This window comes from Vulpes vulpes, chromosome 6 (assembly GCF_048418805.1).
Source record: "Vulpes vulpes isolate BD-2025 chromosome 6, VulVul3, whole genome shotgun sequence".
NCBI lineage: Eukaryota > Metazoa > Chordata > Mammalia > Carnivora > Canidae > Vulpes > Vulpes vulpes.
The window spans coordinates 131705108-131723123 of NC_132785.1; the positions used below are offsets into that span (position 1 = coordinate 131705108).

General features: G+C 43.8%; 3 gene segments (V, D, J or C); all 3 read right to left on the bottom strand.

The window, feature by feature from the left end:
• LOC112930265 (immunoglobulin alpha-2 heavy chain-like) overlaps window positions 1-18016 on the bottom strand; it is a 1136867-nt gene that overhangs the window by 799140 nt on the left and 319711 nt on the right.
• The window catches only part of LOC112930321 (immunoglobulin gamma-1 heavy chain-like), a 931325-nt gene that overhangs the window by 657615 nt on the left and 255694 nt on the right, over window positions 1-18016 (bottom strand).
• On the bottom strand, window positions 10404-10897 carry LOC112912643 (immunoglobulin heavy variable 1-69-2-like). The segment is given in 2 exon segments: window positions 10404-10768; window positions 10852-10897. Coding segments are annotated over 2 exon segments (411 nt in total).

Sequence of the window (18016 nt, forward strand, 5' to 3'; positions counted from 1 at the left end):
CTATTACTCAGCTATCAGAAAGGATGAATAACCACAATTTGCTTTGATGTGTATGAAACTGGAGGATATTATGCTAAGTCAGTCAGAGAAGGACAGTCATCTTGGTTTCACTCATATGGGGTGTATAAAAATAGGGAAAGGAATTATATGGAAAGGAGGGAAAATGAATGGGAAAAAATAGGGAGAAAAACCATGAAAGACTTCTAATTCTGGGAAACAAAGTGAGCGTCTCTGGAAAGAAGGTGAGTGGTTGGGTGGGGTGACTGATGAACCAGCATTAAGGAGGACATGTGATGTGATGAGGACTGGGTGTCATACAATATGTTGGCAAATTGAATTTAAATAAAGACAATATAGACTACCATATGTTGTGTTAGCTTCTAGCTTCTGTAACGTCATATATGGATGGGGTGGATTAAAAAACAGTCAATCTTAAGCTCTGGACTCTGAGAAGTCTGAGGTCCAAATGCAGGCAAATGTGGTGTCTGGAGTGCCACATGTGCTAGTCCGTCATTCCCCTGTCACCTCACATAGGGCCAGTGGGCAGGAAGCTTTCCCAGGCCTGGTGTATAAGGGCCCTGATCCCATCATGAGCCTGTATCTCCTGACCTAAGTGCTCCGCCAAAGGTCTCACCCCTCCTCCCATCACATGAGTGGTTTCAACATGGGGATGGTAGGTTATACACAGTGAGCTGATATAAGCACCTGAAGGATCAATGAATTATTCCCTGAAAGTGGATGGTCCTCCAATCCAGCTCCTCACTCTGAAGATCCTCATGGGTCCAGTAGAAGCTGGTCTCTGAGCACAGTGTAGACATGACCTTCAGAAACAGCTGGTGACCTTGGGGAGAGGGCAGCTTCCACCTGAGAGTCTGGGTAGGTCCTTGGTCTGTTTATATTATCATTTTATGTTTCATCCTGCTTTGATATATCATTCATTGTCTTTTCCAGGGATTCAGACCATTTTCTACTTAGAATGACAATTTCTCTTTTTAGTCCTCCCAGTTTACAAACATGTTTAGTGTAATTAATCCTCACACCATATCCTTTGTTTCTTGATTTCTAGCTCTATGACCTTCCTTCAACTGTCTTCTTTTCAAAATATAGAATAGGAAATCAAACAAGAATCTAAACCTTTCCTCCTATGATGCAGGGAGGACACTGACTCCACACAAAATGGTGAGGGTGATAAAGATTTATACTCGTGTGTGTGTGTGTGTGTGTGTGTGTGTGATTTTGACTCCACCTCCTTACCTTGTCATGTTGGAAATCCCTCTGAGTGCCAGGCAGTTACTAACATTATTGTGAGCATTTTGCCAGTAATTGACCTCAACTAAGGGTCTCTTTTCTCTTGTGTTCATTCAAGATTCCTCTGTACCCTGATGTGCTGCATGCACTTAAGCTGCTTCTAGCAAGACTACATTTTGTTGGGGTCCTTGTTCCATAGAGAGTGACACTGGGACCCATGAAAATGTTCATATGATGTGCATGGAGTTATTTGTAACTGATTAATATTTAGGATCAGAATAAATTAAGTACAACTATGTCCAAATGTACAGTTGATTCTCTAAGGCTCTAAGACAGAAACTGAATAGGAAAACACATAATCAAGTGTTCAGAGAGGCTCCCTGGGGGAAAATGCTCCATGGAGAGGAAGCCCAGACCCAGACAGGAAACCTGCCCAGAACCTCCATCTGCACCTGCTCCTGGGCCTTCAAGACAGAAGTGATGAGTAGTGAGCACCCCCTGGTGGTCCCAATCCCCTTCTACAGGGAGGTTTGTGTCTGGGCTCACACTGAGGTCCCCTCCCTGTGTCCCTTGCACAGTAATACACAGCTGTGTGTTCGGCTCTCAGGCTGTTCATCTGCAGATACACCGTGTTCTTGTCATTGTCTCTGGAGATGTTGGATCAGCCCTTCACAGAGTCTGCATAGTATGTGCTATTTCCATCACTTCTAATGTATTTGACCCACTGCAGCCCCTTCTCTGGATCCTGTGTACCCAGCCCATGTAGCAGCTACGAAGATGAATCCAGAGGCCACACAGGAGAGTCTCAGGGACCGCTCAGGTTTCACCAGGTTTCCTCCAGGCTCCACCAACTGCAACTCACCCTGGACACCTGCAGACACAAGACATCCTGGTCAGGAACTGTCCCAAATTCCCTGTTTCTCTCATTCACCTCCACTCACATACTCAAGGTCTGTTGTTCCCCATGAATTATCTTTTAAAACAGTGACAAGGAGGTCAGCCCCAGTGGCCCACTGTTTAGCGCCGCCTTCAGCCTGGGGTGTGATCCTGGCGACCTGGGATCAAGTCCCACATCAGGCTCCCTGTATGGAGCTGCTTCTCCCTCTGCCTGTGTCTCTGCCTCTCTCTCTCTCTCTCTCTCATGAATAAATAAATAAAATCTTTAAAAAATAAAAGCAATAAAATAGTGACAAGGAAAACACAGCTGAGCACAGACTTCATGGTGAGTTGTCTTTGTTCTGTCCTTATCCTTGAATGGGGTCACCTGGGGCTCTTGGGGAAGCTGGGCCTCCTCTCCCAGCTGCAGGGTCAGAGCTGGGCTGGTTTAATGAGTAGAGGGATGCCCACTTTGTATGCCCTCTGAGTATATAATATGCTCTACACTTATATTTGATTCTTTACAAGTTATAAACAAAGAATCCATGACATTTGTAGGCATCAGCATGTATAATGTCTTGTGACAATATGAAGTGTTCTAAACTGTGAACACAATTACTTTTGTATCTCATACCTTCAAAAAAACCTTTCTTTATTGTAGAAATTTTTAGTATGCACTAGTTTACCTCCTTCCTGAATCTTAATACTATAAATTTTATTTTTAATAGTATCAATAGAATATATGGTTAATTTCTTCTTAGATAATTTGTTTTTAGTGTGTGGAAACATAGCTTTATTTGTATTTTTTTTTAATATCCTGAAGATTACCTAAAATCATTAAATACCTCTAAGAGTTTGTTTGTGGAGTTTGTAGAGTTTGCCCCAGTAACAGATCTTGTCATAATTAACAAATAAGTTTTCTTCCTCTCTTCGGATTAAATATATTTTATTTTTTCATTGCCTACATTTCCTGGGTAGGTCTTCCATTTGTTGGGGCAGCAATGTTATCCTTCTATTCTTCTGGGTTATTCGTCTGACATAACAACTCAGTAGACACAGACAGGTCTAAAGGGAAATGTACTTCATTTTGCCTTGGCATGAACTACCTAGAATTCGACACCCAGTAAATGATCAAACTATGCAGACCTTGTGCCTATGAGACAATATAAATGTTTTGGAGATCTAAGGCCAGGACTTGGTTTTGGGCCACTGAATTAGTGACAAAATGGCAAGGGTTGTTTGCACAGCCTTCTGGACCCTAAGGTCCCTCTTCTGTATCTAAGGATGTTTCTCAACTTCAGCTACAGGGAAGGGAAATTCCCATAGAGGATATATTTTCTTCTATCTGTACTTCAGCTACAGGGAAGGGAAATTCCCATAGAGGATATATTTTCTTCTATCTGTGGACTCAGTGTCCTTTTATTTGAATAATATGATTCATTCATGAAACACACACACAGAGGTAGAGACATAGGCAGAGGGAGTAGTGGGTTCTATGCAAGAAGCTGATGATGCTCTCAATCCCTGACCCAGAATCTCATTGTAAGCCAAAGGCAAAAGCTCAACTGGTGATCCAACCACGTGTCCCAGGGAGATGCACTTTTCATAAATAGACTTAAATTCCCTGAAACAGTTTTAGTATCAGTAAGTTCACTTGTAAACTATGGAATAGGTCTGAAGAGCAGTTAGATATTGTCATCTATGGGTCATGTTACTTGGAAGGTACAGAAAATGGTTAGAAAGCTCCAATTTATATATATGATTTAATATAAATAAATAGATAACAGGTAAGCAATAATGCAGGTGTCTGAGGGGTTCCGGTAATTAACACTCCAAGGGGAACCTCCCTTATCTCCAGAGTAAGCTATAGAAGCATGTGGGTATTAAGCTCAACATGGGGTAACAATGTTGCATCAAGTGATGAGGTGACACTTCATGACTGTCAGTATAACACAGCTTTGTATGGAGATGGTAACACTCAAATCACACAGGGTCATCACAGCCACATTATGTGGAAATGCCAGAGCATCAGTACTTGGGTTAATGTGTCACTACGGTCATACCCTGTGCTGGGACCTGGAACATCAGACATGGACTGGGTCTATTTAAACAACAAACACTCATTTGTCACAGGTCTGGAGTCTGGGAAGTGCCAGGTCATTGTGAAAGGAGATGTGGTGTCTGGAGAGTGCCCAACTCCTAACCCATCCTTTTCCTTTCACCTCACATGGGCCCAGGTAACAGAATATTTTCCAGTCCTGGTATATCTGAGCAATTTCTGTCAATATAATGTAAACTTAACCAAGACTTCTCAATCATTAAGCATAGTAGTTCAGTTATAGGATGTTCAGGAGACAAGTAAACATCATTCAAGGGATTCAACTCTTCTCTTGCAAAAGAGGTTGTTGTGGTTTTGGTTGTATACAGAATACATATTTCATATAAGGTGAATTGAAGAACTTGATTTTTTTTCAGGATGAGTGTGGTGTATCGAGATGAATATGGATACCCAAATTTGCAGGAGGCTGACATGTGATGGTTAATTCCATGTGTCAATAGACTGGCCCATTGGTGCACAGATTAAACCTACTTCCTGTGAATGTCTGAAATGGTGATTGCAGAGACTGGTATATGCATCATTGTCTCTGTGTAAGTGGGCATCCTCCAATTCATTAAGGTCCTGAATAGAATAAATGGCAGAAAGATGAAGACTTCCATCATTCTTCCTTTCTGCATGCTTGATATGGAACATCCATGTCCTCCTGCCTTGGAGAAAGTCACACATGCATGTTCCCAGGTTCTCAGGTGAGAGACTAGTTCAGAGTCAGATAATTACCCCACTGTAATTCCTAGGTCTCTACCTCATGAATGTACATCATGGACTTCTCAGTCTACTCAGTAATGGGAGCCAATGGGCTATGAGTTCTGTTCCTCAGGAGAATCCTGACCAGTTCATGCTATTACATCTTGCAGGGTACAGTAATTTCAGAAAGGTACAATCCTATAATGTCCTAAGAAGCAAATTGCTATGAAGGAAGCATCATGTTGTGTGTTTGGGACAAGAGCTGGTTGAAGATAGTGAGTAGCTGTGACATCCTGAAGAAATCTCATGATTCAAGAAAGGAGAGACCTCCAGTTCTTGGACTCAAATGGGGGAAGCCAGTTTTTGCTCATCCTGGGGACAATTCATAGATCCTTGCAGACTGAGAAGTGCAAATAAGATCTCAGGGTGATACAGTCATATATGTAATACAGGCAGAAAATTATTTTGACTAAGATATAGTCTATTGCACTACTGGGCCTACCTGAAAGATACAGATGCAGTGAAAAGCCGAGACACTTGCACCCACAGAGTCAATGTCCACAATAGCCAACTGTGGATGGAGCCTAGAGTCCATAAAAAAATGAATGGATAAAGAGGATGTGGTCTATGTATACATTGGAATATTACTCAGCCATTAGAAATGACAAATACCCACCATTTATTTCGACGTGGACAGAACTGGAGGGTTTTATGCTGAGTGAAATAAATCAGAGAAGGCAATTATCATATAGTTTCACTCATATGGGAATATAAAAAGGTAGTGAAAGCCACTATAGGGGAAAAGAGAGAAAATGAGTAGGAAAAATCTGAGAGGGTCACAGAGCATGAGAGACTCCGAACTCTGGGAAACGAACAAGGGGTAGTGGAAGGGGAAGTGGGCGGTGGGTGGGGAGACTGGGTGATGGGCCCTGAGGGGGGCACTTGATGGGATGAGCACTGGGGGGCTATACTATATGTTGCCAAATCTAAATCCAATAAAAAATATTCAACATACAGAGGAAGGGGACAAGATGGTGGAGGAGTTGGGTCCTCAAATAACCTGGCCTCACCAACACAGGCAACACCCTTTTGAACTTGGCCACAGTAACTTCTTGCAAGATACATCCACAAAGGCAAAAGAAACAAAAGCAAAAATGAACTATTGGGACTTCATCAAGATAAGGAGCTTTTGCACAGCAAAGGATACAGTCAACAAAACTAAAAGACAACCTACAGGATGGGAGAAGATATTTGCAAATGACGTATCAGATAAAGGGCTAGTTTCCAAAATCTATAAAGAACTTATTCAACTCAACACCAAAAAAACGAATAATCCAATCATGAAATGGGCAAAAGACATGAACATATCTCACAGAGGAAGACATGGACATGGCCAACATGCACATGAGAAAATGCTCCGCATCACTTGCCATCAGGGAAATACAAATCAAAACCACAATGAGATACCACCTCACACCAGTGAGAATGGGGAAAATTAACAAAGCAGGAAACAACAAATGTTGGAGAGGATGCGGAGAAAAGGGAACCCTCTTACACTGTTGGTGGGAATGTGAACTGGTGCAGCCACTCTGGAAAACTGTGTGGAGGTTCCTCAAAGAGTTAAAAATAGACCTGCCCTATGACCCAGCAACTGCACTGCTAGGGATTTACCCCAAAGATTCAGATGCAATGAAACGCCGGGACACCTGCACCCCGGTGTTTCTAGCAGCAATGGCCACAATAGCCAAACTATGGAAGGAGCCTCGGTGTCCATCTTCCATTTTGAATGAGAGCCTTGCTGGATAAAGTATTCTTGGTTGCATGTTCTTCTCATTTAGGACCCTGAATATATCCTGCCAGCCCTTTCTGGCCTGCCAGGTCTCTGTGGAGAGGTCTGCTGTTACCCTAATACTCCTCCCCATAAAAGTCAGGGATCTCTTGTCTCTTGCTGCTTTAAGGATCTTCTCTTTATCTTTGGAATTTGCAAGCTTCACTATTAAATGTCGAGGTGTTGAATGTTTTTATTGATTTTAGGGGGGGGGGATCTCTCTATTTCCTGGATCTGAATGCCTGTTTCCCTTCCCAGATTAGGAAAGTTTTCAGCTATGATTTGTTCAAATACATATTCGGGGCCTCTGGCCCTTTCGGCGCCCCTGGGAACCCCAATTAAATGTAGGTTTTTCTTCCTCAGGCTGTCGTTTATTTCCCTTAATCTATCCTCATGGTCTTTTAATTGTTTGTTTCTTTTTTCTCAGTTTCCCTCTTTGCCATCTACTTGTCTTCTGTCACTCACTCGTTCTTCCACCTCGTTAACCCTCATTGTTAGGACTTCTAGTTTGGATTGCATCTCATTCTATTGATTTTTAATTTCTGCCTGATTGGATCTAAATTCTGCAGTCATGAAGTCTCTTGAGTCCTTTATGCTTTTTTTCTAGAGCCACCAGGAGCTGTATAATAGTGCTTCTGAATTGGCTTTCTGACATAGAATTGTAATCCATATTTTGTAACTCTGTGGGAGAGAGGGCTGTTTCTGATTCTTTCTTTTGAGGTGAGGTTTTCCTTCTAGTCATTTTGCTCAGTGTGGAGTGGCCAAAAATAAGTTGCATTGGGAAAAGGAGAAAAAGAGAGGAGAGAAAAAGAAAAAAGAGAAAAAGAAAAAATAAAAAAGGAAGAAAAAATGAAAAAAGAGAAAAAATGAAAGAAAAAGAAAGAAAGGGGAAAAAACGGTGGGGGAAGCAATCAGAAATAAAAAAGAAAAAAAAACAAAACACAGGAAGGAGTATCTTCTGATTCTGTATACTTTATGTCCCTTGACTTCCCCTGGAACTTGTCTGTCTAGCTGGTCTTCTGGGGGAGGGGCCTGTTGTGCAGATTTTCAGGTGTTAGCACTTGGGGAGCTGCTCTGCCCCCTGCCTGGTGCAGGGCTCAGTGGGGGTTCTTTACCCCGTGAGGCCCCAGGAGGAACAACCCCAGTGGTGGGGGCAGCTCTGCAGCCCTGGAGTCAGCTCCTGCAGTAGCTCCGGGGCTCTCTGTCTGCAGGGCCTGGAGGCTCCGGGCGGGGCCGCTGATCTGCTCAGCTCGGGGCAGGAGCGTCCTCGCTGTACTGGGCCCCCCGGCCTCTGCCTGTCCCTGGGGGAGGCCAGATCCTGGGCTGTGTCCCTGTGCCCAGTGCTCTGGGGCCTGCGCTGTTGGATTCGTGCTCCTGCCCGGCAGCCCCCTCCGCAGAGCCGCCACCCGAGCCCCTCCGAGCTGCTCCGGGCCCCGCGGTGTGCGCTGCAGCCCTTAGGGAGCTCGTGACGCTCTCCCAGGTTGCAGGTGCCTGTTACTGTCCCAGGGAGCCCGAGGGCATCCGTGCCCTCCTGGGTCCTGCTCTAACTCCCTGAGAGCCCCTTTCTGCCCTGGAAGGTTGATGCAGCTCCTGCTCCTCCGGGACGGGGCTCTCCTGTCCTGGGGACACTCGCTCCAGTCTAAGCCCGGCTCCTCGCGGGGCCCCTCCCCCTTGGTGGCCTTTTGTGTCTTTATTTCTTTTTTCCCCGTCTTCCTACCTTGATAGAAGCACGAACTCTTCTCACTGTAGCATTTCAGCCCTTCTCTGTTTAAATCTCAGGCCAATTTCATAGATTTTCAGGATGATTTGAAGGTTATCTAGGTAATTTGGTGGGGACAGGTGATTTGGGGACCCTACTCCTGCCATCTTGCCCCTCCTCTTCTGCTAAGTTCTTTATACATTTTGGATACTAGGCCTTTACGTAATGTCTCATTTGCAAATATCTTCTCTCTTTCTGTATTTTGCTTTTTAAATCTTGATTGTTTCCTTTCTTGTGAAGAATTTGTATCCTGATGAAATCCCGTAGTTTATTGATTTTTTTTGCCACAGTTTCATTTTCCTGTGGAGACATGTCCTGCAAGATGTTGCTTTGACCGGTGTCATAGAGGTTGCTGCCTGTGTTCTTCTGTAGGATTATGAATGACTCCTGTCTGACATTTAGTTCTTTCATACATTTTGAGTTTTTTGTTGTGTCTGGTGTAAGAAAGTGCGTCAGGTTCATTTGTCTGAATATGGCTGTCCAAGTATTACAACACAGGATTTCAAGGACTTTTTTTTCCATCGGATATTTCTGTCTGCTTGTTGAAAAGGATTTCGCCATAAATGGGAGGATCATTTCTGGATCCTCTATTCTTTCCCATTCATCTATATGTCTGTTTTGTACCATATCCATACTGTCTTGATGATCACAGCTTTCTAACACTCCTTGACTTTGGGGTTGTGATGCCTCCAGGTTTGGTTTCTTTTTCATAATCCATTTGGGTATTTGAGGTATTTTCTGATTCCATTCAAAAATTAGAGTTGTTTATTCCAGCTCTGTAAAGAATGTTGATGTTAGCTAGATAGGAATTGCATTAAATATGTAGATTTTCTTGGTAGCATAAATATTTACATATTGATTTTTTTCTATCCCTTGAACATTGATTTTTTTAAAATATCATCGTATCTTCCTATTTTTTTTCCTGTGTATTCTACAGTTCTAGAGTACAGATCCTTTACTTCTTTGGTTTCGATCAGGCTTAAGGACTGTTGTTGTTACAATTATAACTGGGATTGGTTCCTGGGTTTCTCTTTCTTCTGTCTTATTGTCAGTATGTTTAGAAATGTACTTGACTTCTGTGCATTGATTTTATAACCTGTTATATTGCTGAACTTCTGTTTGAATTGACTTTATATCGACCTCCAGATGGTAGGGGAATTAATGTGTGCAAACCTAAGCCCTATTTGTGATACCTGGACACTGTGGCCACAGAAAGACTATAGGTGTAGTTTCAGGTCACATTATCCCAGGTCATCCAATGATGCCGTGTTTCTGGTGCCCACAAGTACAAGCCCTTGGATCAAGGACACTCATGGACTGGGCTGTGTGGGGAGGAGCCTCTGCAGAAACTCAGCACTGAAGTGGGGACAACAAGGATGGTGTGCTGATGTAGACTGAGCTTGAACCTGGCACACCTATCAGCCCAGGACTTGTGACAATGAGCTCATGAGTGTCTACCAGAATGTGATGTGTGTTATGCTCAAATGGAGAGTGGAACACAGAAATTCATCCATGGCATTCACATCCTTTCTTTTCTCCAAGCACATTGTCACATTTCAAAAAAAGTGGGAAAATTTCTGTCCCTTTTGGGGACAAATCTACTGTCTCAGACTCTGAAGCCCAACACATTCCAACAGTTCCCAGATGATACCTCAAGGAACTTCCCCTTTTAGGTCCACATAGGTTACAAAAATCCCCACTACAAGGATAATAAAATTTTTTTTGATACAAAGTGTTTAACCAGGAACATTCTTTCATTATAACTGTCGTTTCAAACCCTCCTAGAGAGAATGATGTGCACCTGAGTGTATTAACTATGTCCAAAATCCCTGACACATTGTTATGAAGAAGTCAGAGAACCCTTGTCTGTGTCACTCCTCAACTCACTATCACAGCTGCGCTCTCACCAGGGTTTCTGACACTCCCAGGGTGTGGGTTCTCATTCTGTGTCTCCCAGAGTAGTACATGGCTGTGTCCTCAGCTCTCAGACTGCTCAGCTCCATATAGTCTGTGCTTGTGGATGTGTCTGCCATCAGGGTGACTCTGCCCTGGAACTTCTGCGTATACCTTGTGGCACCATCTTTGGGATCAATCTGTCCCATCCAATCAAGCCCTGCTCCTGAAGCCTGTCGCACCCAGTGCAGATAGTAGTCAGTAAAGGTGTATCCAGATGTCTTGCATGAGACTTTCACGGATGTACCTGGCTTCTTCACCTCAGCCCCAGACTGCACCAGCTGGACCTCAGAATGCACACCTGTGGAGAGGAACAGGAGGGGATAAAGTTATCTTGGATTGACCTGGTCCTGTCCTCAGGCTTACCTGTGGGACATTCCTTACCTGTGGCTAGTGCCAGCAGGAAGAGGATCCTCCAACTACAGTCCATGGTGACAGCTCTGCTCACAGGGCCTTCTGGAGGGAGCGTGTGCAGGTGTTGGTGATGCTGTCAGGGCACAGATATTTCCATACTTAACCTAGTGCATCTTAGATCATTTGAAAATTCATGAGATGGGGTATTTCATATTCAAGATAAGGCTCATCTAGAGAAGGAGCTGATCACCATCACAGGGCTGTGCTGTGTAGGGACCTGCACCCCAAGTCCTAATCTTCATTGGTCAACAAATGTCCCCTTCTAAGTCCCTGAACTGTGTGCATACAGAAGGCCTCCCACTGAAGGTCTGAAAGCCACAGGACATCCTCTTCATTGTGAAGACACCTCTGAATGACAGAGACTCTCCGAACCTGTTGTTTGCTCTGAGAACTGAAGGTCTTATTCCTGGATCAGTGTGTCTCCAATATGCTGCATTCCGTGAAATAATCAGTGTATTCCATCATCCATCTCTTCACACTTCAGATATGCAAAAGCCATGGGATAGCATCTCCTGCAAATGTGCTCTTCATTGCCTAGAGTTTGGTAAATGCTCCTGACAGAACAGGAGACTTACACACCCTGTAGCGCTCCCTGTCCTACTTGCATTTCAGATGTTTTTCTGAACTGAGTGATGGGAACTGAGGAAGGCATTTAATGGGATGAACACTGGGTGTTATACTCTATGTTGGCAAATCGAAATTCAGTTAGAAAATAGAATGTTTCCTGAATAAGGTGACTCCATCTTCTGAAAGGAAATCCTTCTCCAGACCCCTGTGCAGCTGTTCCTCTGGAAGCAGCCCTGTGCTGGGTGGTCCTGAGCGCCCCCTACGGGTCTGACCTGGGCCCTGCAGGTAGGACCCTGTCTGGGTTCACAGGGTATTTACTGCAGGGTCTCTACTGCTGTATTACATTGTTAAGGGGTGCAGGATAATCCACCCAAGTGTGTTATTGGAGTTTAAGGTTCTTGAGAAACAGCCAGTACAGAGACACCCTGACCCTCCCTGAATCCCTGAGCTGTAAAATTCTTGCAAGGGTCAGGCCTCCTCCCTGTTCCATAAGGCATGGTTTCTTTAGTACCAGAAATAGGATTTTAGGCCCAAGAAACTGTACAAAAAAACCTTATTTCCTCTATAATTTATTTCAACAAACACACATTTCTCTGTGTAGTCATTCCTCCCAATCCCCACTCTTTATGAAGATGTAAATCCTATGTACTTTATTGACATCTCTGTGTCTTTATGTTTTACACTCTCTTACATATGCAAAATTGATATTCTTTTAATCCTGTTGTCTTATGTCAATGTAATTATTCAAGCAGCCTAAAACTCTAGAAAGAAAAGAGGGAAAGATTTCTGCCCCTACAGTGTGTGTGTTGTGCCTTCAGAGAGCTCTTTCTGTGACACCATGTGCTCTGATAACATCTCCTGCAATAGTGACCTGGCCTTCCTAGCTGTGCATAGTCTGAAGGGAGACCCCAAGCAAGTGTCCTCTAAGCCTCTGGTAGAGTCACTTCCCTGGAGCCCAAGATGCACTGACACAGTCCCCCTCACCGAAGTCCAGAAGCTCAGAGTTCTCTGGGAAGGCTTTTATCTCCATTAGGTTCCTGGGTTTGAAGTTCACATCTGACTATATCTGCTCATACAGAAACATGCAACTCACAGCCCCCAGCACAATCACTGTCCAACAAAACACACACACACACACACACACACACACACACACACACACACACTGTAGCTGATATTTGCAGTACTGATCACAATGTGCCCTTCTTCCCTACACCCAGCTCATGGGCAGCGTCCTCCACATGGATGCTGGGTCTGGGTCTGTGACTTGTTTCACAACAACAGAACTAAAGCACATATGATTCAAGCAGAGACAAGGAATTTTGTGCATGTTGGTTTTGTCTGTCCTCCCAGCATCTGGGATCCTGCAGGTCTGTGGGCAGGAGGGTCCTGGCCTGCCCTCTCAGATGATCACTCTCAGGATGATACACTCTGTCATGGCTTCCAGCACTGTGGCCCATACCAATGAGAAAGGTCTCAGGAAACCTGAAGTCCCTGCATGTCCCCTTTCCCAGAGGGCACAGACAGGAACCCAAATTAATGTTATGAAGGTCACTGGGCAGAGCATCTCCGCAGAAGCAAAGACCTGGCCAGTTGATGCAGGAATAGGGTTCCTGAAATCCTTCATGTTGGATCAGCTTCTCATCCCTGAGTGACAGGTAAGAGTCTCTGATTTGGGGTTATCTATCCTGGAGATCAGTGTCTGTCTCACCTGTGCAGATGGGCTCGCATATAAGTCGTGTTTAAGGAACAGAAGAGCTGCACATAAAAACCATAGTGGAGGAGATGCATCTGCTTCTGGTTTGAATAAAATACCTCCTCATTAGAGCTTGATGTTTTGTGTAGAGTGTCCTCGTGGGTCTTCTCAGTGTCAGCAGTGCTGCTGGGGCCTGGGAGGATTCTGGTCACTGCCACATTGTATGATCACCAGCTTGTTTCATGGTCAAGTTCAATTGGACCACAGACATCACACATCAGGATGCGATCAAATGTGTGTCTCCTCTGTCCTGGACTGGGCACTGTGATCATGCCCACCATAGAGTAGACTTGGTCCCTGCAAGGGCTTGGCTGTGCTCACTTCTCGGCATTAGTATAAACACCACCAGGCATGAACTTATTCCTGGAGCAGAGGGATGGCAGGAGCTGTCATGCATTGACCATCCCTGGACTAAACCTGAGGGTCTGGTGACCCCATGCTTGTGGAAGAGGTGACCCCGAGAACTGGAGGAGCAGAATTATCAGCACCATGTCAGCTTACTAAGGTGATGCTCCAGGTCACCTGGTGGGGAGGGCTGCAGAGTGGCAGATGAGTGGGTTCAGTTCTCTGAGAGTCACTCCAACTTCCACATGACTGCTCTTTACCAGAAAGCTCTGGTTCTGTCCATTCATAAGGCTACATCCTGCTGGTTGCCCCTCCTCCTGACACCTGCCCATTGCAATTCAGGCAGGAGGTCCTCCTGGATCTGTGCATCTGCCAGAACCCTCATAGACATTCCTATTAAACCAATAGAGCAAGAGTTGGGAGAGGTATTGGCCAAGAACCCTAAGAAAAGGAGGGAATGTTCAAGGTCCATGACTTAGGGGTCTGGGGTCAGTATGTATCTGGAGAGATCTGTCCTTGAACTGGTGTCACTTTTGCTCCTGAACACCCTTCATTCTCCTCCTCAGACACATGGGCACTACGTGGGTAGCGCCTCAGCTTTAATCCCTCTTGAGACACTGGTGTGGTGGTCCTGTGTGCAGAGGGGCATCAAATATTCTCATGAGTAAATGCCTGTGATTCAGAGGGACTGGACCTCCACTGGAACCTACACAGGGAATCCAGAGAGCAGGTCTCATTCATTAAGCACAAGACATCCAATGAGATAGGTGGTCCTGTTGTAGGTGCAGAGCTGGGTGCAGGATTGGGGCCTCCTTGGATTCCAGGCTGAGCTGGAATACGAGGTTCAAGGTCACAACTGAGGAACTGTGGTCCATATGTGGGGACAAGTAGGAACCATGAGCTCTCTCAGTAGGAACCCGTAAGTGTTCAGAGAATCAGGAATGTTACCTCTTTCCTTTGGCTGAGCCTCTTCCCACAGTTCAAAGTGTAAATGGGGAGTCCATCATTGCTAATTATGTAAGTACCTGCTAATATTAGAGAACAAAGAATGTACAGAGAAGGAGCAATGAATACAAAAATGATAAATCAACAAGAAAAAAATAAATAATTGCATTATATCAGGAATTCTCTGGGGAATAGAAAAGCAAACATTGTGAAAGTGCCAATTTAATGTTTTGAGACTCTCTCCTCTACTATATATCTGTTGAAATCTTGTGGGTGAGAGACAGAAGCACAGGAGAGAAAGAATATGCAACAGGAAAAAATTACTTTTCTGTACATATTCGTAATTCATAATTCATGAAATATTCAATGTACATGCAGGGACCTGTCCATGAGGGGCACAGAGGATGGAGAAATCAAGTTGAAGAACCAAGATGCTCCAGACACGCCCGTAAGCATGTGTCATTCTGTCCAACCACCTTCTACATTCTCATGGGGAACCGGTGTCTCGTTGGAGCTAAGGGTTCATACTGGTTTTGGGAACCATGGAAGCACCTGTTTACTTGCGTCTCCCACTGTGGGGGAAGGGGACACTGACCCTTCGGTTTCCTACTCTGATTCTTTTGTTCTTTGGTATTGAGTTAATAAGTTCTTTACAGATCTTCGATACTAGCCTTTTATCTGATATGGTATTTGCAAATATCTTCTCCCATTCTGTAGGTTTAAGTGTAGTTTTGTTGACTGTTTCCTGTGCTGTGAAGAAGCTTTTTATCTTGATTAAGTCCCAATAATTTATTTGTGCTTTTGTTTTCCTTGCCTTCATAGATGTATCTTGCAAGAAGTTGCTGTGGCTGAGTTCAAAAAGGGTGTTGCCTGTGCTCTCCTTTAGGATTTTGATGGAATCTTGTCCCACGTTTAGATGTTTCATCCATTTTGAGTTTATCTTTGTGTCTGGTGTAAGAGAGTGGTCCAGTTTCATTCTTCTGCACGTGGCTGTCCAATTTTCCCAGCACCATTTATTGAAGAGACTGTCCTTTTCCCAGAAGACAGTCTTTCCTGCTTTGTAGAATATTAGTTGACCATAAAGTTGAGGGTCCAGTTCTGGATTCTCTATTCTGTTCCATTGATCTATGTGTCTGCTTCTGTGCCAGTACCACACTGTCTTGATGACCACAGCTTTCTACTACAACCTGAAATCTGGCATTGTGATGCCCCCAGCTATGGTTTTCTTTTTTAAAATTCCCCTGGCTATTCGGGTTCTTTTCTGATTCCACAGAAATCTTAAGATGATTTGTGCCAACCCTCTAAAGAAAGTCCATGGTGGGATCCCTGGGTGGCGCAGCGGTTTGGCGCCTGCCTTTGGCCCAGGGCGCGATCCTGGCAACCCGGGATCGAATCCCACATTGGGCTCCCGGTGCATGGAGCCTGCTTCTCTCTCTGCCTATGTCTCTGTCTCTCTCTCTCTCTCTGTGACTATCATAAAAAAAAAAGAAAGTCCATGGTATTTTGATTGGGATTTCACTAAATGTGTAAACTTCCCTGGGTAACATTGACATTTTCACAATATTATTTCTTCCAATCCATGAGCATGGAATATTTTTCCATCCCTATGTGTCTTCCTCCATTTCTTTCAGAAGTGTTCTGTGGTTTTACCTCTTTGGTTAGGTTTATTCTTAGGTATTTTATGCTTTTGGGTGCAATTGTACATGGGATTGATTCCTTGAATTCTCTTTCTTCAGTCTCATTGTTAGTGTATAGAAATGCCATTGATTTCTGGGCATTGATTTTGTATCCTGCCACGCTGCCAAATTGCTGTATGAGTTCTAGCAATCTTGGGGTGGAGACTTTTGCGTTTCTATGTACAGTATAATGTCATCTGTGAAGAGGGAGAGTTTTACTTCTTCTTTGCCAATTTGAATGCATGGCTCTGTTTTTAACTTCCTAAGAAACCTCAATACCATTTCCCAGAGTGGGTGCATCCCTGTCCACTCATATCTCCTGACTGGAGAATTCTTCAAGGCCTCAGTTCTAGTGGAGGTGGTATCAGGTGTCATTTATGAAGCAGAAAGGAGCACACCCAGTTAAAAGTTACCAAATTCTGGCCAAGGACCACACATTGCACACTGCAGACAGGGAGAGCCTCTAGATATGACCTGATGGAAAGAGATGCCAAAACAGAAGAGCCCAGTGCATGAAGCACAGACTAGATACACTCTCTGAGGCACCAAACCCTGGTCACTGTATAACCTCTTCTCAAATATCTCTTCCTTTCTGGAGGAGGAATCATAACTGGCTTTTCTAACACAGAGAAGAAGGTAGATGCTTAGAGAAATTGCCAAGGTCGAGGAATTGAATTTAATGTTGCACTTCTGATTGCCTTCAGTATTTGGTTTCCTCAGACAATATCCACAACCCTGCAGGATTAGCAGAAGGCTCCTGTTATATGTCCATTTGCAGGAGTTTCCATCACTGAATGGATCGTGTGCATCAGGAAGACTTCCAACAGTCCACACCCTCCACCTTGGAGCAACATCCACTGAACAGGGATAGAGAGTGCTGCTAATAATAGTGCTGCCATTCGCATCGATTTTAACTCCTCTTATGTCCTGCATGAAGCTTCTGTGTCCCTGGAGACAAGAATGAGATCATGTACATTGTCCTCCAGTGGCAACTATCACTTCCTGCAAAATCATGTAATGATTGTATCATATGCAATGGACTTTCTACATTAAAAGAGTTCTTGAATTCATCATTGGAGCATTGGATCAGGGGAAAGAGGGATGTAAGAGTATGATATTGTGAGATTAAAAAACAGAGTACGAGTTAGAGCTTTAAGATATAGTGCACAAGGTAGTTATCCCAAAATATTTGCTTATCTGTTTGTAAATTTAAAGGAGGAGTTTGTTCTTTGCATTCAAATACTGGTGTTCCAAATATCCCAAGGTGGAATAAGACGGGGCCTGCTTACAGCCAAAGGCTAAAATGGTCTACCCTAAAAGGATTTACGATTTATTTAATATCCAGTAAAAAAAAAGTTATCATAAAGAAAAGGCTAAATAAAAGTAATGGTATCTTAGAGAAGCTAAAAGTATATTTCTTTTTACATTTTTTAATGAAAAGTATCTAAAGAGATGAGACGCTTTACAGATGACTGGCATAAATGACCAATGATTATGGTAAAAGACAATATAAAAGAACAAGGAATAATCTATTGATGTATGCATGATATGTGCAGGGCTGTTGGAAATTTTATACCATTTTTTCTTTTTTTAAATTCAATTTGGCAGCGTATAGTATAACCCCCTGTATTTGTCACATCATATGTAGTAACTGGGTGATGGGCATTAAGGAGGACATCTGATGTGGTAAGAACTGGGTGTTGTACTATGTTGGCTAAATAAATTTACATATCACATCATCTACCAAACAAGAAAATATGGAGGATGTTGAAAAGCACACATTTTGGGTCCCTTATAAAACTGAGTTCTGGGGCACCTGAGTGGCTCCATGTTTGAGTATCAGCCT